Raw genomic sequence first — 25,258 nt, forward strand, 5'->3', positions numbered from 1 at the left:
CATAACAAAGTTTAGTAAAATAACGGTCGCACTACAACTACGGGCCGAAGAACGCGCTAAGCGCGGCGAAGTCGCCGACGTCGCCGCCATCCCCGTCGTCGTCCTTGTCGTCCTTCTCCTCCTTGACGTGACCGCCCCTGCTGGACCCCTGTCCGGCGTCGCCCTGGTGGACCGGCAGCGGCGGCGCGTCGTCGTCACTGTCATCGTCGAGGACGACGATGCCTCCCTCATCGCGGCCACGACGCCGAGCGGCGAACTGCTCGTAGGCGCGGCACTGGCGCTCCAGCTTCGTCTGCGCCCAATCTTCACGCGCCCACTTCAAGGTTGCCGCGTCGTCGAGCTCCTCCTTCACGCCACCGACGAGCCCTGACTCCGTCTTCACGACTGCGAGCCCCGGCTCCGTCTTCGGTTTGACGTAGCGGGGAGGAGCCGAGGAGGAGGCACGCCTGCCGCCCTCGTCTATGACGATGCCGGCGCTGCGGGTGCACCGGCCGAGCGGCGTCTCTGCTGCGGGCTCGGCCTTGATGCCGAACACTGCCAGTGAGCCGGAGGAATGGGAAGAGGAGTGGGAGGACGAGGACGAGGAGGAGCCGAACCTCCTGGACATCCATTGCCTGGCGCTCCGATGGGGGATCGGGGCGGCGGCCGCGGCAGGGTATGTCAGCGGTGGGTCGTTGCCGCCCTCGAGGTGCTGGAGAACCTCGTGCAGCGTGCGCTGGGGGCTCCCCACCACAGGCGGCGCCCCTTGCTGTTCTTGAAGCCCCCATCACCAGCACCTATTGGTGGAGGCCAGTCGCCGCTCTTGCCGGTGCTGGAAGTATGCCGCCCACGCCTCATGGCTTTCGCTGGCATACTATGGGAGGGCGCGCTGCTCCTTCATCAGCGACGCCCGCACGCGGTCGACCTCGTCGGCAAAGTAATCGACTCGCACGTTGACGTCGGGCACCGGGGAATGGAGACGCCACCGGCGCTGAGCCTCCACCCGCCCGGCCCTGCGCGCGAGTCGGGCGGCGCCGGGATGTTCGCCTCGAAGAGAAGATACGCCTCCCACCCGTGCAGCGAGCGGCGGCTGAAGCCGTTGGCCGTCATCAGGGAATCGCTCGCCCATCATCGATGTTGGGCTTGGGGAGAGGGAAGGATCGTCGGCGGCGGGTGCGCACGGGGAAAGAGGCAGAGCACTGCGGGGTGTGGCCAGAGGCGAGAGGGAGGCGTCGCTTTTATAGCCGGACCCCGTGTGTACGTGTGGCGGGAGGGGGGCGTCATCACGCCGTCTGTGAGGAATCAATGGAAGGCTGACCGACGGCAGCCTTGGCATTGATTCCCCGCGGGAAACCGAGGCGTTGTAAGGACGACGAGGCAAGTGTCGCTAACGCGGCAGGCCCGCGGTTAGTTCGCGCCAAAATCGCTCGCCCCGGCGCTCCGAGCGCCCACAGCACGCCGGGTTCAGCTTGAGTCCGCCAGCCCCAATTTCGGCCAAAACCCGGCGAAAAACGGGCTCCTGGGACGCGACTGGGCCAATTTTTGTCCGCCAACACTAAAAAATCACCTGAGAGAGGTCGTCTTAGGGGCGCGGCTGAAGATGCTACTGTTCCTATGGCACGTATGGGCAAGCAAAGCTTGTCTTCTTAAAAAACGTATGGGTAAGCAAGCAAAGCTGCCTAGCTCGCGAGAGAGAGGAAAAAAACTTATGCAGATGCGTGCTTATAATAATAGAATAAAGGAAAATGATTAAAGTATGTAGTCCTATATCAGAAACAGAGTACCTTGCCTGATATGGGAAGACATGGCTCAGTGACCGTCACGCGGCGCCGTACCATTCGGGAGCGTATGGATTGCCTACCAAAGATGGCAATACCTAGATCTATCCTTGCTTTTTATGCCTAGCTAGGGGCGTTAAACGATAGCGCTTGTTGGGAGGCAACCCAATTTTATTTTTATTCCTTGCTTTTTGCTCCTGTTTAGTAATAAATAATTTACTTAGCCTCTGTTTTGATTGTGTTTTTTATGTTTAATTAGTGTTTGTGCCAAGTAGAACCGTTGGGAAGACTTGGGGAAAGTCTTGTTATCTTGCTGTAAAAAATAGAAACTTTAGCGCTCACGAGAACTGCTACCATTTTTATTTGGAAAGTGATCTTTAGTTAATTATTTTTTAATATGATTAATAGATTAATTCCTCACGTCCAGCAATTTATTTTACAATTTTTGGTGTTCCAGATCTTGCGCTAGCTACAGATTACTACAGACTGTTCTGTTTTTGACAGATTCTGTTTTTCGTGTGTTGTTTTCTTATTTTGATGAATCTATGGCTAGTAAAATAGTTTATAAACCATAGAGAAGTTGTAATACAGTAGGTTTAACATCAATATAAATAAAGAATGAGTTCATTACAGTACCTTGAAGTGGTATTTTGTTTTCTTTCGCTAACGGAGCTCACGAGATTTTCTACTTTAAGTTTTGTGTTGTGAAGTTTTTAAGTTTTGGGTAAAGATTTGATGGATTAGGGAACAAGGAGTGACAAGAGCCTAAGCTTGGGGATGCCTATGGCACCCCCAAGATAATCTAAGGACACCCAAAAGCCAAAGCTTGGGGATGCCCCGGAAGGCATCCCCTCTTTCGTCTACTTCTATCGGTAACTTTACTTGGAGCTATATTTTTATTCACCACATGATATGTGTTTTGATTGGAGAATCTTGTATGATTTGAGTCTTTTCTTTTTAGTTTACCACAATCATCCTTGATGTACACAACTTTTGAGAGAGCCATACATGATTTAGAATTTGTTAGAATACTCTATGTGCTTCGCTTATATCATTTGAGTTATATAGTTTTGCTCTAGTACTTCACTTATATTTTTTAGAGCACGGTGGTGGAATTGTTTTATATAAACTATTTATCTCTCATGCTTCACTTATATTATTTTGAGAGTCTTAAATAGCATGGTAATTTGCTTAAATAATCCTAATACGCTTGGTATTCAAGAATAGTAAAAACTTTCTTATGTGTGTGTTGAATGTTATGAGAAGTTTGATGCTTGATAATTGTTTTGAGATATGAAAATGGTGATATTAAAGTTGTGCTAGTTGAGTAGTTGTGAATTTGAGAAATACTTGTGTTAAAGTTTGTGATTCCCGTAGCATGCACGTATGGTGAACCGTTATGTGATGAAGTCGGAGCATGATTTATTTTTTGATTGTCTTCCTTATGAGTGGCGGTCGGTGACGAGCGATGGTCTTTTCCTACCAATCTATCCCCGTAGGAGCATGCGCGTAATACTTTTCTTTCATAACTTGTAGATTTTTGCAATAAATATATGAGTTTTTTTATGACTAATGTTGAGTCCATGGATTATACGCACTTTTCTTCCTTCCACCATTGCTAGCCTCTCTAATACCGCGCACCTTTCGCCAGTATCATACACCCACCATATACCTTCCTCAAAAAAGCCACCATACCTACCTATTATGGCATTTACATAGTCATTCCGAGATATATTGCCATGCAACTTTCCACCGTTTCGTTTATTATGACACACTCCATCATTGTCATATTGCTTAGCATGATCATGTAGTTGCCATCGTATTTGTGACAAAGCCATCATTCATAATTTTTTCATACATGTAACTCTTGATTCATTGCATATCCCGGTACACCACTGGAGGCATTCATATAGAGTCATATTTTGTTCTAAGTATCGAGTTGTAATTGTTGAGTTGTAAGAAAATAAAAGTGTGATGATCATCATTATTAGAGCATTGTCCCAGTGAGGAAAGAATGATGGAGACTATGATTCCCCCACAAGTCGGGATGATACTCCGGACGAAAAATAAAAAAGAAAGAAAGAAAAGAGGCCATAAAAGGAGAAAAGGCCCAAATAAAAAAATAAGAGAAAAAGAGAGAAGGGACAATGTTACTATCCTTTACCACACTTGTGCTTCAAAGTAGCACCATGATCTTCATAATAGAGAGTCTCTCATTTCGTCACTTCATATACTAGTGGGAATTTTTCATTATAGAACTTGGCTTGTATATTCCAATGATGGGCTTCCTCAAAATGCCCTAGGTCTTCATGAGCAAGCAAGTTGGATGCACACCCACTTAGTTTATTTTGTTGAGATTTCATATACTTATAGCTCTAGTGCATCCGTTGCATGGCAATCCCTACTCACTCACATTGATATCTATTGATGGGCATCTCAATAGCCCGTTGATACACCTAGTTGATGTGAGACTATCTTCTCCCTCCTTTTTGTCTTCTCCACAACCACCATTCTATTCCACATATAGTGCTATATTCATGGCTCACGCTCATGTATTGCGTGAAGATTGAAAAAGTTTGAGAATGTCAAAAGTATGAAACAATTTTTTGGCTTGTCATCGGGGTTGTGCATGATTTAAATATTTTATGTGGTGAATATAGAGCATAGCCATACTATATGATTTTGTAGGGATAACTTTCTTTTGCCATGTTATTTTGAGAAGACATGATTGCTTTGTTAGTATGCTTGAAGTATTATTATTTTTATGTCAATATTAAACTTTTGTCTTGAATCTTTCGGATCTGAATATTCATACCACAATTAAGAAGAATTACATTAAAATTACGCCAAGTAGCATTCCATATCAAAATTTTTGTTTTTGTCATTTACCTACTCGAGGACGAGCAAGAATTAAGCTTGGGGATGCTTGATACGTCTCCAACGTATCTATAATTTTTTATTGCTCCATGCTATATTATCTACTGTTTTGGACATTATTGGGCTTTATTATCCACTTTTATATTATTTTTGGGACTAACCTATTAACCGGAGGCCCAGCCCAGAATTGTTGTTTTAGCCTATTTTAGGATTTCGAAGAAAAGGAATATCAAACGGAGTCCAAAACGGAATGAAACCTTCGGGAACATGATTTTCTCACTGAACAAGACCCAGGAGACTTGGACCCTACGTCAAGCAACCAATAGGAAGGCCACGAGGTATGGGGCGCGCCTACCCCCTGGCGCGCCCTCCACCCTCGTGGGCCCCCTGTTGCTCCACCGATGTACTTCTTCCTCCTATATATACCAACGTACCCCCAAATGATCAAATACGGAGCCAAAACCCTAATTCCACCGTCGTAACTTTCTGTATCCACGAGATCCCATCTTGGGGCCTGTTCCGAAGCTCCGCCGGAGGGGGCATCGATCACGGAGGGCTTCTACATCAACACCATAGCCTCTCCGATGAAGTGTGAGTAGTTTACCTCAGACCTTCGGGTCCATAGTTATTAGCTAGATGGCTTCTTCTCTCTTTTTGAATCTCAATATAATGTTCTCACCCTCTCTTGTGGAGATCTATTCGATGTAATCTTCTTTTTGCGGTGTGTTTGTTGAGACCGATGAATTGTGGGTTTATGATCAAGATTATCTATGAACAATATTTGAATCTTCTCTGAATTCTTTTATGTATGATTGGTTATCTTTGCAAGTCTATTCGAATTATCAGTTTGGTTTGGCCTACTAGATTGATCTTTCTTGCAATGGGAGAAGTGCTTAGATTTGGGTTCAATCTTGCGGTGTCCTTTCCCAGTGACAGTAGGGGCAGCAAGGCACGTATTGTATTGTTGCCATCGAGGATAACAAGATGGTTTTTTTTATCATATTGCATGAATTTATCCCTCTACATCATGTCATCTTGCTTAAGGCGTTGCTTCATTTTTATGAACTTAATACTCTAGATGCATGCTGGATAGCGGTCGATGAGTGGAGTAATAGTAGTAGATGCAGGCAGGAGTCAGTCTACTTGTCTCGGACGTGATGCCTATATACATGATCATACCTAGATATTCTCATAACTATGCTCAATTCTGTCAATTGCTCAATAGTAATTCGTTCACCCACCGTAAAATACTTATGCTCTTGAGAGAAGCCACTAGTCAAACCTATGGCCCCGGGTCTATCTTCATCATATTAATCTTCCAACACTTAGTTATTTCCGTTGCTTTCTACTTTGCTTTTATTTTACTTTGCATCTTTATCACAAAAATATTATCTTATCATATCTATCAGATCTCACTCTAGTAAGTGGTCGTGAAGGGATTGACAACCCCTTATCACGTTGGTTGCGAGAAGTTATTTGTTTTGTGCAGGTACTAGGGACTTCGCGCGCAGCCTCCTACTGAATTGATACCTTGTTCTCAAAAATTGAGGGAAATACTTACGCTACTTTGCTGCATCATCCTTTCCTCTTCAAGGAAATCCAACGCAGTGCTCAAGAGGTAGCAGTAGGCAGCCCAAGTTGCCGGTAGCTGGTGATCAACTTCGGCAAGAGGACCCTGCCTGTAGTATGGTTCAGTGTCAAACACTAGCTCTTCCTGCTCGCTCTCAATGATCATATTGTGCAAGATGACACAACAAGTCATGATCTCCCACATTTGATCTTTCGACCAGGTCTGAGCAGGGTACCGGACAACAGCAAATCAAGATTGGAGCACACCAAATGCCCGCTCGACATCCTTCCTGCCAGCCTCCTGAACCTTGGCAAAGTGGGACTTCTTGCCTCCTGATACAACGTTTGAGATAGTCTTCACAAATGTCGACCATCTTGAATAGATGCCATCATCTAGGTAGTACCCCCTTGTTGTAGTGCCGCCCATTGACCTCAAAGTTCACCGGAGGAGAATGACCTTCAACAAGCTTGGCAAAGACAAGGGAGCACTGCAGCACGTTGATGTCATTGTGAGTTCCTGGCATACCAAAGAAGGAGTGCTAAATCCAGAGGTCCTGTGTGGCCACCGCCTCAAATACCACACTGCAACCGCCTTTGGTGCCTTTGTACATCCCCTGCCAAGAAAATGGGCAGTTCTTTCATTTCCAATGCATGCAGTCGATGCTTCCAAGCATCCCCGGAAATTCTCTTGCTGCATTCTGTGCTAGGTCCAAGCAGTGTCTTCTGCATTGGGTGTTCGTAAGTATTGCGGTCCAAACACTGCCACCACTGCCCTGCAAAACTTGTAGAAACACTCAATGGTGGTGGACTCAGCCATGCACCCATAGTCGTCGAGTGAATCACCGGGAGCTACGTATGCAACATCCTTATCGCTGTCGTGCATGTCTGGATTGAGGTGAATCCAAGTTTGTCGATGCAATCCTTCTTACACTTGAAGTAGTTGTCGAACTCCCAGATGGAATTCATAATCCTGAGGAAAAGCTTTCGGCTCATCCGATAACGGCGCCGAAATACTTTGTCGCCGTGCAGTGGAGCGTCGGCAAAGTAGTCGGAGTAGAGCATGCAGTAGCCTTCCAAACGATGTTGGTTCTTTGCTTTCATCTGCCCCGGCGCCGAGCCCCCTCGTCGCGGCTTTTCATTGCTCGCGAGCAGGACAGCGAGGGCGGCGATGTAACGCCCCGGACACACCACCCGCCGGTGGTCGTTACTCCTAGCGGGATCTAGACTGGCCCCACAGATCAATACTAGTCTTTTCTGCGCACTTTGTCCTCACTCATGCGCACCTGGAAGCAACTTGCCGGTTGGTCACCCATCCTGAAATTACTCCAAGCTGAGCACGCTTAACTTTGGAGTTTTGTCTGAATGGGCCTTCGGAAAAGAAGGAATTCCTTATTGATATGAGTAGTCTATCATCCCTAGTAAGCCAGGCAATCACATACACCCCCACTCAGAGGAACCGACGTCCTTGTCGGGCCACAGGAACGTTCCCTCTTGGCACAAACATCTGTGCTTCCAGTCTGGCACATGTGCCATGTCGTGTGCCACGACGGGTCACAAACATCATGCACAACATGACCGCACACATGTCCGCAAACATCCGTGTAACTGCGAGAGTCGGCTCTGATACCAACTTGTAACGCCTCGGACACACCCGCCGGTGGTCGTTACTCCTAGCGGGATCTAGACTGGCCCCACAAATCAATACTAGTCTTTTTTGCGCACTTTGTCCTCACACATGCGCACCCGAGAGCAACTTCTCGGTCGGCTGCCCATTCTGAAATTACTCCAAGCTGAGCACGCTTAATTTTGGAGTTCTATCCGAATGGGCCTCCAAAAAATAAGGAATTCCTTATTGATATGAGTAGTCTAGCATCCCTAGTAAGCCAGGCTATCACAGGCGAGGACCATGAGATGTTTCTCTTCATGGACGTCGGCATCGGCTTCCTCCTCCAGCAGCGCGGCGAGCGGCTCCTCGTCGTCCGAGTCCATTGCCGAGCAGGTAAATCATTGAACACCTTGCGGGCATGGTGGGTGCACACTCGCCGGTAATCTGCCCCTACGCGGCCAGAATGCCGGAAAAATCGCCCAGGCGACGGTGGAGAGGCTGTCGCAGCGAAACCTCTTCTCTTTTTTCGGTGGGGAACGGCCTATCTAGCGGTGGTGGGTGGGGCCGGGATCGGCAAGGTGGCGGCCGAGCACGCGGGGGGTGGGAGGCGAATCTCGACGATTGGCTTGACTTTTCGCCCGATGGTGTGGGCCAGGCGTGCTTTTCCCTTGTGTCGGAGCCCGAGTGCCCCCAGTGCACCGGGTTCGGCCTGCGATCGCCGGGCCCAAAAACGGCCAAGTCGGCGGATTTTGGTGTCTTGGGGGCGCGACTGGGCTTTTTTTCGGCGCATGTGGGTAAAAAGTCACCTGGGGGCCTGTTGGGTGCGCGGCTGGAGATGCTCTTAGGACCTCTGGACGAACAGGGACACGTAGGAGCAAACACTACGAGGTTGTTTGGTTTGTGACTAACTTTGTCAAAGATTGCCACACCTAAGGTTAGGCAAGTTTGACTAACTTAGATGAATGCTTGGTTCAAGCCATACATTAGGCAAGCCATACTTAAACCCCACATGGCATACATACAAAAAATGTGGCAAGATTCTTTTAGACTTGCCAACTTACGGCTCTCGTTTTCATAAACTAATCTTAGACAAGTTTAACAAAAATGTGTGATAAAATGCCATAATGCTAGATCCAGAACCAAACAGCACCTACGTAACAAGTTATTCCTCGGTACTGTCACTGTGGCACGTATGGGCAAGCAAAGCTTGTCTTCTTAAAAAAACGTGGTAAGCAAGCAAAGCTGCCTAGCTCGCGAGAGAGAGGGAAAAAACTTATGCAGATGCGTTCTTATAATAATGGAATAAAGGAAAATGATTAAAGTATGTAGTGCTATATCAGAAACAGAGTACCTTGCCTGATATGGGAAGACATGGCTCAGTGACCGTCACGTGGCGCCGTACCGTCCGGGAGCGTGGTGGGCCCGTCCGGTGAGAGGCCGCTGTCAGACTGGCAGGTTTTGTTTTCCCTTTTCTATCTACCACGTGAACATCGCTGGCGCATTGTACCACGGGTGTTAACCTCGAGGAGATCTCGATTTGTCAGTCATGATTCCCTAATAAATGCTCAACCGCTACTCCTAGAGCATCAATTTATCACGACCGAGTTGTACTAACAATCCTAGAGCAATTAGTGCTAAGCATCGAGTATTCGAAAAAAAAAATCGTATCGTGCAGTTTGTTCTTGGTGAGAGAAACAGTACGCGCCAATACTTTTGAAAAGCATGCAATGCCAATTTGCCAAATACACTGAAAAGTCGAGAAAATGATTAAAAAAACGTGACTTTCAAGAATATCACAAGCACGCGCGCAAGACGCAACTTCACGTAGTCCACTCGTTTGAACGGGAAACATAAAAAAAGAAGAAAGGCCCCACTTGTACGAGATCGTTAATAAATCCGGCACGCCATGCTGATATCATTGGGGAGGGCGAGCGACGGGTGGACGGATATGGACACATGGCTTGGGCGAGGCAGCGCAAACACATGGCCATCGACCCGTACCGGCGGCTGCTGTCACGCCGGAATCTGTGGATATGTCTCAGCGCTGATCCATCCATCGGGTGCTCGCAGGACGACGGGGGCGCAACCACACGCGTACGCGATGGCCCAACCGCAGTTCCGATCCATCGTACGCCCCGGATGCGCCACACCGCAACGACCCGTCCGTCTCGGTGCGGCTGGGTGTACTGTGCACGCAGGGTTCACATGCCACGCGCGGCCGGTATGTCGACGTCTAGTAGCCAAAATGATTGGAGTTAAATCTCTTCCTTTTTTTTTGGCGAAAGGAGTTAAATCTCTTTCGGGCTCTGGTTAAGGAGTTTCAGTTAAGACTCAAGCACCGTGTGACGTAGATATGTTCTCGATATAGTGTGCTACGCATATATTTAAGAATTGTCTGCTACATCTGGATTTGCCAATTTTGTTTATCGGTTTTTGTAAAGGTTGATTAATTCATTATTTTTTTTGATCGATGACTAGTTTGTTATGCTGCCTTGGCATGTAAGCACGGCCAAAATCACTATTTTTGACCCTTTGGACTAAGCTTGGCGCAAAAAATCCCCTGCTAAAAACTTTAGCAATGATATGACCCTTTTTTGCAAGGTGCAAGTCACCGGCGTTGTTGCTGTACCGAAAAACGCCAAAGTTTCCGACGTTGCACCCTTGGGTAATGCCATAGTCTCAATCGCTGCCCCCACTACAATGGTGACTGGTGCTAGTACGGGGCAGCTCGGGGCAACACCATTGCCCCTTACGTTGCATAGTGCAATTACAACGTCAGGATGTTGGGCGTTTCTAATGGTCAGATCGGGTGAAAGTTTTTAGTAAAAGTCATTTCGTGCTAAATATCAAAAAGGGTCAAACACTGTGATTTTGGCATGGAAGCGTGTATGATGCAGTTTTTTTTCCTTCTAAACCATACACGAGAGTTGCATGTCAATTCTTCGAGAAAGAAGATGATACAACGCTAAAGAAAGGCATGACCCATACAAGCAGAACAAACACAATTGGAGAAAAACTTAAATGACTAAGGAGAGTTGATCTAATAGTCGGCGATCCACGACTCGAAGATGACCAACCCCGGCCTAGGCTAGAACGAAAATATACAACACAAGCCATAAAAGCAAGAATCATCTGCTCCAACAACCATAACATAGTCAACTACAACATAGCCCCAATGTCAACAACATGGTGACTACGACTGCAATGGCAGAAGCACGACACTGTTGGGACGAATGTACCACCAACCTTGAGACTGCACCACTTGCATGATCATAGACGCAACATCCCGAGCAACGAGGCCACCAACCCGAAGCAGCCGAACCTGTCCACACATAGGTCGCAGAGGGAATGCCATATGTGGGAACATGCACCAGTCGAGGTGATGGGGAGGAGGGTGCACAGGAGGACCAAGGACGAAGCCTACAACAAGGTCCACAACCAACAAGCACATGGCTACAAGCTAGAACACGACCAATGACCAAGTGTTCCGACTGGCTGTAGACGAGCCGACATGAGGTGGATGGGCTATATCCAGTGGAACTACTACCAAATATGGCAGATAACGAGTGAGTGGGGCCGAGCGACACATCGGGGAGGGCAAGGATTGGGAGGCTCGCCTGGACGACCCAGAGAAACAACCGTTGTGCGAGTGAACAACCATGAGCCGAAGCCCATCCAAAGCACAGTCACAGTGACCAAACTAGGCTTAGCGACGACGCAACCAACTGAAGGAAATATGCCCTAGAGGCAATAATAAAGTTATTATTTATTTCCTTATATCATGGTAAATGTTTATTATTCATGCTAGAATTGTATTAACCGGAAACATAATACACGTGTGAATATATAGACAAACAGAGTGTCACTAATATGCCTCTACTTGACTAGCTCGTTGATCAAAGATGGTTATGTTTCCTAACCATAGACATGAGTTGTCATTTGATTAACGGGATCACATCATTAAGAGAATGATGTGATTGACTTGACCCATTTCGTTAGCTTAGCACTTGATCGTTTAGTTTGTTGCTATTGCTTTCTTCGTGACTTATACATGTTCCTATGACTATGAGATTATGCAACTCCCGTTTACCGAAGGAACACTTTGTGTGCTACCAAATGTCACAACGTAACTGGGTGATTATAAATGTGCTCTACAGGTGTCTCCAAAGGTACTTGTTGGGTTGGCGTATTTCGAGATTAGGATTTGTCACTCCGATTGTCGGAGAGGTATCTCTGGGCCCTGTCGATAATGCACATCACAAAAGTCTTGCAAGCATTGCAACTAATAAGTTAGTTGCGGGATGATGTATTACAGAACGAGTAAAGAGACTTGCCGGTAACAAGATTGAACTAGGTATTGAGATACCGACGACCAAATCTCGGGCAAGTAACATAACGATGACAAAGGGAACAACGTATGTTGTTATGCGGTCTGACCGATAAAAGATCTTCCTAGAATATGTGGGAGCCAATATGAGCATCCAGGTTCCGCTATTGGTTATTGACCAGAGACGTGTCTCGGTCATGTCTACATTGTTCTCGAACCCGTAGGGTCCGCACGCTTAAAGTCACGATGACAGTTTCATTATGAGTTTATATATTTTGATGTACTGAAGGTTGTTCGGAGTCCCGGATATGATCACGGACATGACGAGGAGTCTCGAAATGGTCGAGACATAAAGATCGATATATTGGATGGCTATATTCGGACACCGAAAGTGTTTCGAGTGATTTTGGAGAAAACCGGAGTGCCGGAAGGGTTACCGGAACCCCCCGGGGAAGTATTGGCCCTTAGTGGGCCTGAGGGGAGAGAGAGGGCAGCAGCCGAGGAGGTGGCGCGCCCCCTCCCATGGGGAGTCCAAATTGGACTAGGGGAGGGGGCGCGGCCCCTCTTTCCCTCTCCCTCTCCCTCTCTTTCCTTCCCCCTTCCCTCTTCCTAGTTGGACTAGAAAAGGGGAGTCCTACTCCTACTAGGAGGAGGACTCCCCCCTCCTTGGCGCGCCTCAAGGGCCGGCCGGCCTCCCCCCCTTGCTCCTTTATATACAGGGGCAGGGGGGCACCTCTAGACACATAAGTTGATCTTCGTGGTCGTTCTCTTAGCCGTGTGCGGTGCCCCCCTCCACCATAATCCTCGATAATATTGTAGCGGTGCTTAGGCGAAGCCTTGCGATGGTAGAACATCAAGATCGTCACCATGCCGTCGTGCTGATGGAACTCTTCCCCGACACTTTGCTGGATCGGAGTCCGGGGATCGTCATCGAGCTGAACGTGTGCTAGAACTCGGAGGTGTCGTAGTTTCGGTGCTTGATCGGTCGGGCCGTGAAGACGTACGACTACATCAACCGCGTTGTGCTAACGCTTCCGCTTCCGGTCTACGAGGGTACGTAGACAACACTCTCCCCTCTCGTTGCTATGCATCACCATGATCTTGCGTGTACGTAGGATTTTTTTTTTGAAATTACTATGTTCCCCAACAGTGGCATCCGAGTCTAGGTTTTATGCGTTGATGTTGTGCACGAGTAGAACACAAGTGAGTTATGGGCGATATAAGTCATATTGCTTACCAGCATGTCATACTTTGGTTCAGCGGTATTGTTGGATGAAGTGGCCCGGACCGACATTACGCGTACGCTTATGCGAGACTGGTTCTACCGACGTGCTTTACACATAGGTGGCTGGAGGGTGTCAGTTTCTCCAACTTTAGTTGAATCGAGTGTGGCTACGCCCGGTCCTTGCGAAGGTTAAAACAGCACCAACTTGAAAAACTCTCGTTGTGGTTTTGATGCGTAGGTAAGAACGGTTCGTGCTAAGCCCGTAGCGGCCACGTAAAACTTGCAACAACAAAGTAGAGGAAGTCTAACTTGTTTTTGCAGGGCATGTTGTGATGTGATATGGTCAAGACACGATGCTAAATTTTATTGTATGAGATGATCATGTTTTGTAACCGAGTTATCGGCAACTGGCAGGAGCCATATGGTTGTCGCTTTATTGTATGCAATACAATCGCGCTGTAATGCTTTACTTTATCACTAAGCGGTAGCGATAGTCGTGGAAGCATAAGATTGGCGAGACGACAACGATGCTACGATGGAGATCGAGGTGTCGCGCCAGTGACGATGGTGATCATGACGGTACTTCGGAGATGGAGATCACAAGTACAAGATGATGATGGCCATATCGCATCACTTATATTGATTGCATGTGATGTTTATCTTTTATGCATCTTATCTTGCTTTGATTGACGGTAGCAGTATAAGATGATCCCTCACTAAATTATCAAAGTATAAGTGTTCTCCCTGAGTATGCACCGTTGCGAAAGTTCTTCGTGCTGAGACACCACATGATGATCGGGTGTGATAGGCTCTACGTTCAAATACAACGGGTGCAAAATAGTTGCACACGCGGAATACTCAGGTTTAACTTGACGAGCCTAGCATATAACAGATATGGCCTCGGAACACGGAGACCGAAAGGTCGAGCGTGAATCATATAGTAGATATGATCAACATATTGATGTTCACCATTGATACTACTCCATCTCACGTGATGATCAGACATGGTTTAGTTGATTTGGATCACGTGATCACTTAGAGGATTAGAGGGATATCTTTCTAAGTGGGAGTTCTTAAGTAATATGATTAATTGAACTTAAATTTATCATGAACTTAGTACCTGATAGTATTTTGCTTGTCTATGTTTGATTGTAGATAGATGGCTCGTGATGTTGTTTCGTTGAATTTTAATGCGTTCCTTGAGAAAGCAAAGTTGAAAGATAATGGTAGCAATTACACGGAATGGGTCCGTAACTTGAAGATTATCCTGATTGCTGCACAGAAGAATTACGTCCTGGAAGCACCGCTAAGTGCCAAGCCTGCTGCAGGAGCAACACCAGATGTTATGAACGTCTGGCAGAACAAAGCTGATGACTACTCGATAGTTCAGTGTGCCATGCTTTACGGCTTAGAACCGAGTCTTCAACGACGTTTTGAACGTCATGGAGCATATGAGATGTTCCAGGAGTTGAAGTTAATATTTCAAGCAAATGCCCGGATTGAGAGATATGAAGTCTCCAATAAGTTCTATAGCTGCAAGATGGAGGAGAATAGTCCTGTCAGTGAACATATACTCAAAATGTCTGGGTATCATAATCACTTGACTCAACTGGGGGTTAATCTTCCTGTTGATAGTGTCATTGACAGAGTTCTTCAATCACTGCCTCCAAGCTACAAAAGCTTCGTGATGAACTATAATATGCAAGGGATGAATAAGACTATTCCTGAGCTCTTCCTAATGCTAAAAGCCGCGGAGGTAGAAATCAAGAAGGAGCATCAAGTGTTGATGGTCAATAAGACCACCAGTTTCAAGAAAAATGGCAAAGGGAAGAAGAAAGGGAACTTCAAAAAGAACAACAAACAAGTTGCTGCTCAGGAGAAGAAACCCAAGTCTGGATCTAAGCCTGAAACTGAGTGCTTCTACTGCAAGCAGACTGGTCACTGGAAGCGGAACTGCCCCAAGCATTTGGCGGATAAGAAGGATGGCAAAGTGAACAAAGGTATATGTGATATACATGTTATTGATGTGTACCTTACTAATGCTCACAGTAGCACCTGGGTATTTGATACTGGTTCTGTTGCTAACATTTGCAACTCGAAACAGGGGCTACAGATCAAGCGAAGATTGGCTAAGGACGAGGTGACGATGCGCGTGGGAAATGGTTCCAAAGTCGATGTGATCGCGGTCGGCACGCTACCTCTACATCTACCTTCGGGATTAGTATTAGACCTAAATAATTGTTATTTGGTGCCAGCATTGAGCATGAACATTATATCTGGATCTTGTTTGATGCGAGACGGTTATTCATTTAAATCAGAGAATAATGGTTGTTCTATTTATATGAGTAATATCTTTTATGGTCATGCACCCTTGAAGAGTGGTCTATTTTTGATGAATCTCGATAGTAGTGATACACATATTCATAATGTTAAAATCAAAAGATGCAGAGTTGATAATGATAGTGCAACTTATCTGTGGCACTGCCGTTTAGGTCATATCGGTATAAAGCGCATGAACAAACTCCATACTGATGGACTTTTGAAACCACTTGATTACGAATCACTTGGTACTTGCGAACCGTGCCTCATGGGTAAGATGACTAAAACACCGTTCTTCGGTACTATGGAGAGAGCAACGGATTTGTTGGAAATCATACATACAGATGTATGTGGTCCAATGAATGTTGAGGCTTGTGGCGGATATCGTTATTTTCTCACCTTCACAGATGATTTAAGCAGATATGGGTATATCTACTTAATGAAACATAAGTCTGAAACATTTGAAAAGTTCAAAGAATTTCAGAGTGAAGCTGAAAATCATCGTAACAAGAAAATAAAGTTTCTACGATCTGATCGTGGAGGAGAATATTTGAGTTACAAGTTTGGTCTACATTTGAAACAATGCGGAATAGTTTCGCAACTCACGCCACCCGGAACACCACAGCGTAATGGTGTGTCCGGACGTCGTAATCGTACTTTATTAGACATGGTGTGATCTATGATGTCTCTTACTGATTTACCGTTATCATTTTGGGGTTATGCTTTAGAGACGGCTGCATTCACGTTAAATAGGACACCATCGAAAACCGTTGAGACGACGCCTTATGAACTGTGGTTTGGCAAGAAAGCAAAGTTGTTGTTTCTGAAAGTTTGGGGCTGCGATGCTTATGTGAAAAAGCTTCAACCTGATAAGCTCGAATCCAAATCGGAGAAATGTGTCTTCATAGGATACCCAAAGGAGACTGTTGGGTACACCTTCTATCACAGATCCGAAGGCAAGACTTATGTTGCTAAATTCAGAGTTTTTCTACAGAAGGAGTTTCTCTCGAAAGAAGTGAGTGGGAGAAAAGTAGAACTTGATGAGGTAACTGTATCTACTCCCTTATTGGAAAGTAATTCATCACAGAAACCGGTTTCTGTGACACCTACACCAATTAGTGAGGAAGCTAATGATAATGATCATGAAACTTCAGATCAAGTTACTACCGAACCTCGTAGATCAACCAGAGTAAGATCCGCACCAGAGTGGTACGGTAATCCTGTTCTGGAAGTCATGTTACTAGATCATGATGAACCTACGAACTATGAAGAAGCGATGGTGAGCCCAGATTCCGCAAAATGGCTATAAGCCATGAAATCTGAGATGGGATCCATGTATGAGAACAAAGTGTGGACTTTGGTTGAGTTGCCCGTTGATCGGCAAGCAATTGAGAATAAATGGATCTTCAAGAAGTAATGTTACTGTCTATAAAGCTCGACTTGTTGCAAAAGGTTTTCGACAAGTTCAAGGGATTGACTACGATGAGACCTTCTCACCCGTAGCGATGCTTAAGTCTGTCCGAATCATGTTAGCAATTGCCGCATTTTATGATTATGAAATTTGGCAAATGGATGTCAAAACTGCATTCCTGAATGGATTTCTGGAAGAGGAGTTGTATATGATGCAAACCAGAAGGTTTTGTCGATCCAAAGGGAGATAACAAAGTGTGCAAGCTCCAGCGATCCATTTATGGACTGATGCAAGCCTCTTGGAGTTGGAATAAACGCTTTGATAGTGTGATCAAAGCATTTGGTTTTGTACAGACTTTTGGAGAAGCCTGTATTTACAAGAAAGTGAGTGGGAGCTCTGTAGCATTTCTGATATTATATGTGGATGACATATTATTGATTGGAAATGATATAGAATTTCTGAATAGCATAAAGGGATACTTGAATAAGAGTTTTTAAATGAAAGACCTCGGTGAAGCTGCTTACATATTGGGCATTAAGATCTATAGAGATAGATCAAGACGCTTAATTGGACTTTCACAAAGCACATACCTTGACAAGGTTTTGAAGAAGTTCAAAATGGATCAAGCAAAGAAAGGGTTCTTGCCTGTGTTACAAGGTGTGAAATTGAGTAAGACTCATTGTCCGACCACCGCAGAAGATAGAGAGAAAATGAAAGATGTTCCCTATGCTTCAGCCATAGGCTCTATCATGTATGCAATGCTGTGTACCAGACCTGATGTGTGCCTTGCTATAAGTCTAGCAGGGAGGTACCAAAGTAAACCAGGAGTGGATCACTGGACAGCGGTCAAGAACATCCTGAAATACCTGAAAAGGACTAAGGATATGTTTCTCATATATGGAGGTGACAAAGAGCTCATAGTAAATGGTTATGTTGATGCAAGCTTTGACACTGATCCGGACGATTCTAAATCGCAAACCGGATACGTGTTTTTACTGAACGGTGGAGCTGTCAGTTGGTGTAGTTCTAAACAAAGCGTCGTGGCGGGATCTACATGTGAAGCAGTGTACATAGCTGCTTCGGAAGCAGCAAATGAAGGAGTCTGGATGAAGGAGTTCATATCCGATTTAGGTGTCATACCTAGTGCATTGGGTCCAATGAAAATCTTTTGTGACAATACTGGTGCAATTGCCTTGGCAAAGGAATCCAGATTTCACAAGAGAACCAAGCATATCAAGAGACGCTTCAATTCCATTCGGGATTTAGTCCAAGTGGAGACATAGAAATTTGCAAGATACATACGGATCTGAATGTTGCAGACCCGCTGACTAAGCCTCTTCCACGAGCAAAACATGATCAGCACCAAGGCTCCATGGGTGTTAGAATCATTATTGTGTAATCTAGATTATTGACTTTAGTGCAAGTGGGAGACTGAAGGAAATGTGCCCTAGAGGCAATAATAAAGTTATTATTTATTTCCTTATATCATGGTAAATGTTTATTATTCATGCTAGAATTGTATTAACCGGAAACATAATACATGTGTGAATACATAGACAAACAGAGTGTCACTAGTATGCCTCTACTTGACTAGCTTGTTGATCAAAGATGGTTATGTTTCCTAACCATAGACATGAGTTGTCATTTGATTAACGGGATCACATCATTAGGAGAATGATGTGATTGACTTGACCCATTTCATTAGCTTAGCACTTGATCGTTTAGTTTGTTGCTATTGCTTTCTTCATGACTTATACATGTTCCTATGACTATGAGATTATGCAACTCCCGTTTACCGGAGGAACACTTTGTGTGCTACCAAACGTCACAACGTAACTGGGTGATTATAAATGTGCTCTACAGGTGTCTCCAAAGGTACTTGTTGGGTTGGCGTATTTCGAGATTAGGATTTGTCAGTCCGATTGTCGGAGAGGTATCTCTGGGCCCTCTCGGTAATGCACATCACATAAGCCTTGCAAGCATTGCAACTAATAAGTTAGTTGCGGGATGATGTATTACGGAACGAGTAAAGAGACTTGCCGGTAACAAGATTGAACTAGGTATTGAGATACCGACGATCAAATCTCGGGCAAGTAACATACCGATGACAAAGGGAACAACGTATGTTGTTATGCGGTCTGACCGATAAAAGATCTTCGTAGAATATGTGGGAACCAATATGAGCATCTAGGTTCCGTTATTGGTTATTGACCGGAGACGTGTCTCGGTCATGTCTACATTGTTCTCGAACCCGTAGGGTCCGCACGCTTAAAGTCACGATGATAGTTTCATTATGAGTTTATATATTTTGATGTATCGAAGGTTGTTCGGAGTCACGGATATGATCACGAACATGACGAGGAGTCTCGAAATGGTCGAGACATAAAGATCGATATATTGGACGGCTATATTCGAACACCGGAAGTGTTTCGGGTGATTTCAGAGAAAACCGAAGTGCCGAAAGGGTTACCGGAACCCCCCGGGGAAGTATTGGGCCTTAGTGGGCCTGAGGGGAGAGAGAGGGCAGCAGCCCAGGAGGTGGCGCGCCCCCTCCCATGGGGAGTCCGAACTGGACTAGGGGAGGGGGGCGCGACCCCTCTTTCCCTCTCCCTCTCCCTCTCTTTCCTTCCCCCTTCCCTCTTCCTAGTTGGACTAGAAAAGGGGAGTCCTACTCCTACTAGGAGGAGGACTCCCCCCTCCTTGGCGCGCCTCAAGGGCCGGCCGGCCTTCCCCCTTGCTCCTTTATATACAGGGGCAGGGGGCACCTCTAGACACACAAGTTGATCTTCGTGATCGTTCTCTTAGCCGTGTGCGGTGCCCCCCTCCACCATAATCCTCGATAATATTGTAGCGGTGCTTAGGCGAAGCCCTGCGACGGTAGAACATCAAGATCGTCACCACGCCGTCGTGCTGACGAAACTCTTCCCCAACACTTTGCTGGATCAGAGTCCGAGGATCGTCATCGAGCTGAACGTGTGCTAGAACTCGGAGGTGTCATAGTTTCGGTGCTTGATCGGTCGGGCCGTGAAGACGTACGACTACATCAACCGCGTTGTGCTAACGCTTCCGCTTCCGGTCTACGAGGGTACGTAGACAACACTCTCCCCTCTCGTTGCTATGCATCACCATGATCTTGCGTGTACGTAGGAATTTTTTTGAAATTACTACGTTCCCCAACACCAACCGCCACAGGTGACTAGGAAACCAACGAGCGGTGGCGTCGATGGGGGAGGATGTCGACTAAGAAAAATTGTGAGCAATGTGGGGGAGGGATAAAACATGATGGGAAGAGGAAACAAGAAACAGAATGACTACCTCCCACCCCGCGCCCCGTCGTTGCGATCACTCACTAGGGCCGCCCAACGGCATCTACCGGGGACGGTGGGAGGGATGGAATCGTGGGGTTCATGAGCAGAGTCGAGGGTCAAATGCCTATCTCCTGAAGTCACATTCAATGTAGATATGTTCTCGGAATGATATGATATATAGGGATGCAAGTAAAGCTCGGGGCTTGCGAGTTGTTCAAGATCAACTCATTTTTTGGCCGGACTTGATATTCACTCGAAAAAACTAAGTGAAGTATAAACAGTTTGTATGGTTTGATCGGAAACGAGTTGATCTTGAGATGAGAGTAGAGTAGCTCGCTCGATTTCAACTCGATAGCTCGATGCACCAGAATTTTATTACATGATTCGGTTAAATATTAAATGAAAATCGATAATCTATGTTATCATCTAAGAGTACATGATTTTTTTCCATTTTATCTACAAGCAAGCATGAAAAGTTAATTAAATGTGAAGTAAATTTATGCCTTAGTATGGTAGGTGGTCGTGTGCTAAATATCTTGTTCAACATCTTATGTTTTCCTATGTTGTTGTAGCGGCGTATCTAGCTTGTAAAATGGTCTTACGCTATAGAATTTTTATCGTCTTATTTACCTTGAAATTAATTCAAGATCCACAAAAATCGATTTGAACCCGCTCGAATGTTATTATAAGCTGAGTTGAGCCTAGGCCAGGTTGCTCGAAATCAACTAGGTTGCCCTGCAACTGGTATACTAGTACATATGAATTGTGTGCGACCTCAAATGGGCTCCCTCTAGCTCGACAAGTGTCATCATATGTGGCCAAAAACCAGCATTAAAAAAACGACACCGTATGCTAGGAGGCATGAATAAACATGGCATCTGTGGAGCACCCAACACGCATACATGTGGGTGTGACCCCTCGAAATTTTCAAGATCTCATTATTGATTCCAGAAGAAAACGATGTGGACATGTACATTGTATACCTTTCCGTATAGAAATCGGTTATTGTCATTTTCTGGAATAATTTGGCGGTTCGTGCTAGACCGTTCCACACATATGCTTTATACATATCAAGAAGTATCCATCATTTGTAGTTTCTTATTGGGCTCATGGAGCAGGAGTACGAGCATGTGAGGACTATAGAAGATCAGATGAGGCTACGTATAATACTCTTGTGTGTGTGCCCAGGAGTTGTTCACAACGTTTTGGCCACCCATGCGCCACCCGATCTAGTTTGTGCACTGTACCCAGCGCCCACGGCCCACCTGCGAATAGACAAACAAAACAATCTCCAAGCCGATTAATTTCCTACAAGAATCTCACAGCGCATCAGCTGGAAACCAAATTAATACGGGGCGTTCCAGAAGTTTCAATAGCATTATCTTCAACGATATACTAATTTGCAAGTGCACGTCCTTGATATTTCCAGCATCCACATAGCCAAAAACAACTCAAAAGTATTGCACAGACTGTGGACTTGCTAATTGGTTAACCAAACACACACACACATATTGATTTAAATCAACTACTGGTTGATTATATGAAGTCCACAGTGGGAGTTTAATACTGGATCACGCTAAGCAATTTGGGATCTCTAGGCACGTTGTTTAAGCGGGGTCAATCGCACCCACTGGCCCCTGCACCGCATTTAATTTTAATTTGGCGGCCACATCTCTTTCCACAAGTCGCACAATTTGTTTAATCGCGAACCCGTGGGTGCAAAACCTGTGGGCGCAAATCCGGTTCGTGGCATGTGGCGCATGGCAATGGCATCGTTGCTGAAATTCAAATGATGAGGGGGTGCATGGATGGCATGCCTCCTTTTTAATCATGGGGCGCATGATGCGTGTGTGTGCATGGGAGCTTAGGCCCAGCGTTTTGCATAGAATATATGTTCCGTCCAGCTAATCGGATTTGATGCCCTCATTTCGGTTCGGTTATCTGCTCGTGGTCATGTTTATATTTATTGAGAAGCTCGACGAATTGTAGCCAATGCATGGCATGCACTCGAGTATGAGCTAGCCCCACGCCTAATTGTGAGATCCATGGAGACCCTACAAAACGAGTTCGACCTTTTTTCCAAAACAGCGTAGAAGCAGCATCTCTCATGCTGATTTGGCGGCCAAACAGAAATTGGTGAAGATCTTTGTAATTTGTTTACCAGATTTAACTCTAGTACTTTGTTTTGATGGAACAACACCGGTGAAATTCCGTGCGCGTTCCTCGCAACAACAAAAAAGTGTGAGCCATAGGTTAATTGTTACTACTCCCTCCCGCTCCCTCCAGTTCACAACAAAGTGAATACTTTGAAAACTTGATTCATATTTCATATTTTTAAAATAGTATAATATCGTGGGCCACATATGTTGTGAAAGAAACTTACTTTTGGCACCACTTTTTCCTAAAACAGGACAGTACAAAAACAACCAGATTCATCACTCCATGTTTAATTAGTGCTACATATACTTGACAGTTGGGAACTAGAGTGGCAGTCAAGATCGAAGAAGAAGACCGGCTTAAAATGTTGCTTGGGAGGCGGCTACAAAAGCTTGACAGTTCATCAACTCTAAGATCTAGGCGCGCACAGAGAAGAAAGCACATGCATCCTGCATGGGAGGATGGACAAGCCTCTTTAACAAAGCTTACGCTAAATGCTAAGCCGCTATCATCACGCCCTAATGCAACCGGGCGTCGCCACGTAGGGAGACAAACCTGCATCATGTACAGTAATTAAGTACTGCTCCACTACGCAACCGATGAGCACCTTGTTAAAGTAATCAACAGGGTCGATCAGCATGCTAACTGCTCCTCCTCCTAGTAGAGTGGCGTGGAGTATACTATTGCTAATACTGCTAGCCGGTAGCTCCACATGGCCTGTACCTTATCTCCCTAGATTAACATTTAACAAAGTACTACTACTACTACTTAATCGTGGGATGCAGACGGGAATCTTGCACAGTGTCTCGGACAAGTTTGACAAGACTCTGCTTGTATCACTAAATGATGTTAAGGAAAGTACTCCATCTAGTCATCGTTTCACTTTTCATGGGTGCCAGTACAGTAGAGTATAGTCCATCACATAAAAACTTGGGAGATAAACAAAGTTATCTCAGTGTACCAAGTGATGCTACGAGTACCATAGGAATTGACAAGAAGACGTGTTTGAATAGGAAACCATAATTTCGGGGCAAAAAGAGTTAACACACCATGATTTGGTACTACTACCAGTAGTACTCCTATCCAATAGGTCACGGTCCGTGGTTCATGTTGATTTGATATTTACTCCAAAGTGGACCATACAAAAAAACTCTCATTTTAAGCCGACATACAAAAGCTGTAAATTTGATCAAAAAGATCACCTAAATGTTGCGTCGATAGATTCCTAAAAAATGCTACTCCACGAAGAACAAATTCATTTGAAAATCCACGAAAGGCCCTCGAACTCGCCTCGAAAGGCCACGCACGGCCGTCTCCTTTCCGAAAAGGCAACGTCACCATCTCTCTAATCTACTCACCGAACCTATAAAACTTCGCTAAACAAATCCCGCAGCCTAAGCAAGGAATAGTACGTACAAGTCCAGCAGATGACCACATTAGCTCAAAAGAAAAAGCAGATGACCACATAGAGAAGAAAAAACAACATGGCGCGCACATGGCACATGGCCATGGCCACAAGACATAAACAAAACCGGCGCAGCACGCCAGCCCCACCCCACTCCACCCCGTGACGCAGTTTTTTTAATCATCAGACACGCAAAAGAAGGAACATCACGGGATTATTATTATTATTATATTATTATTCCAGCCATAAACCCAAAAGTCTACCGCGAGCTCGGGCGCCGGGCCCCCCGCGACGCGCAGCACGTGGTCTTCCCCCGCGACCCACGCGCAGCGAATCCCGCGGGCCCATCGCGTCAGCGACGGCCTGGTAATTCGGCTCGTGTGACCCAGCCGGGGGATGCACGTGTCGCCACTGCAGCCGCCGCCACGGGCCCTGTGCGCGGCCACCCGCGCCGGGCGGCTCTCACCGACGCGCGGGGCAGGGGCAGGGGGCGGGGGTTTGACCGGGCTGTCAGTGGCAGTGCGGGACGCGCTCGTGCCCGACCACGTGGGGGCGACCGGGCCGGGGCAGGCGGCCGCGGGACCCGCGCGAGATGGGAGGGCGTCCCCGATCCGCTCACCGCGGTGGCCCACCGCCGTGCTCGCCACACCTTTCCTCTCGCTTGATTACTCACTTTTGTTTATTTATTTATTTAATAATAATCAATCATCTCGCACCCGATCTAACCTCCTGGGCCGAAAATAAATAAGCGATTAGCGGCACCACAAGCGCGCGCACGCACGCACACCGCCTAGAGGCTAGGCTTGGCTAGAGGTACTGGAGCAGTATACATACGAGAGGCAGGGGGGGAGATAGCGCGGTCAAGGCTGGGAGAGAGGTGGAGAGCACCGTCGTCGTCGCCGTCATCGTTCGTTCGTTCGTTCGTTCACAGAGGAGTGGCGGTGTTGGCAGTGAGAGAGGGTGAGAGGAGGGAGGAAGGAAGGTTCAGGGGAGGGGAGTGAGAGACGAAATCCATTTATTCCCCCGTCTATCGGAGGCAAACCCGCGGCCTCCTTTCCCGAGCCGGCTGGATGGAGAGGGACTTCCTGGGCACCATAGGCCACGAGCAGCTGCAGCTGCAGCAGCAGCAGCAGCAGCGCCAGCGCGCCGCCGCCGAGGACGCCGCCGCCAGAAAGGAGTCAGGTATGATGCTACTGCCCTCCCCCTTTCTCGATTTGGGCGTGTTCGGCCAGTTCGGCGTAACGAATCTCGGGATTGACAGCGTAGGCCGCCATGCCCGTGCCCCTCGCCCGCCAGT

General features: G+C 46.4%; 1 protein-coding gene across 1 annotated transcript in view; it reads left to right on the plus strand.

Moving 5' to 3' along the window:
* Window positions 1-24,758: 24,758 nt before the first annotated feature.
* The window catches only part of LOC119301517 (protein TIFY 6b-like), a 3,236-nt gene continuing 2,736 nt past the window's right edge, over window positions 24,759-25,258 (plus strand). Inside the window, exon 1 of the mRNA XM_037578495.1 lies at window positions 24,759-25,143. Within this exon, the coding sequence (XP_037434392.1) occupies window positions 25,032-25,143 (112 nt within the window). The 5' untranslated portion in view covers window positions 24,759-25,031. The remainder of the gene's footprint in view (window positions 25,144-25,258) is intronic.

Source organism: Triticum dicoccoides, chromosome 5A (genome assembly GCF_002162155.2).
Source record: "Triticum dicoccoides isolate Atlit2015 ecotype Zavitan chromosome 5A, WEW_v2.0, whole genome shotgun sequence".
Taxonomy (NCBI): Eukaryota; Viridiplantae; Streptophyta; class Magnoliopsida; order Poales; family Poaceae; genus Triticum; species Triticum dicoccoides.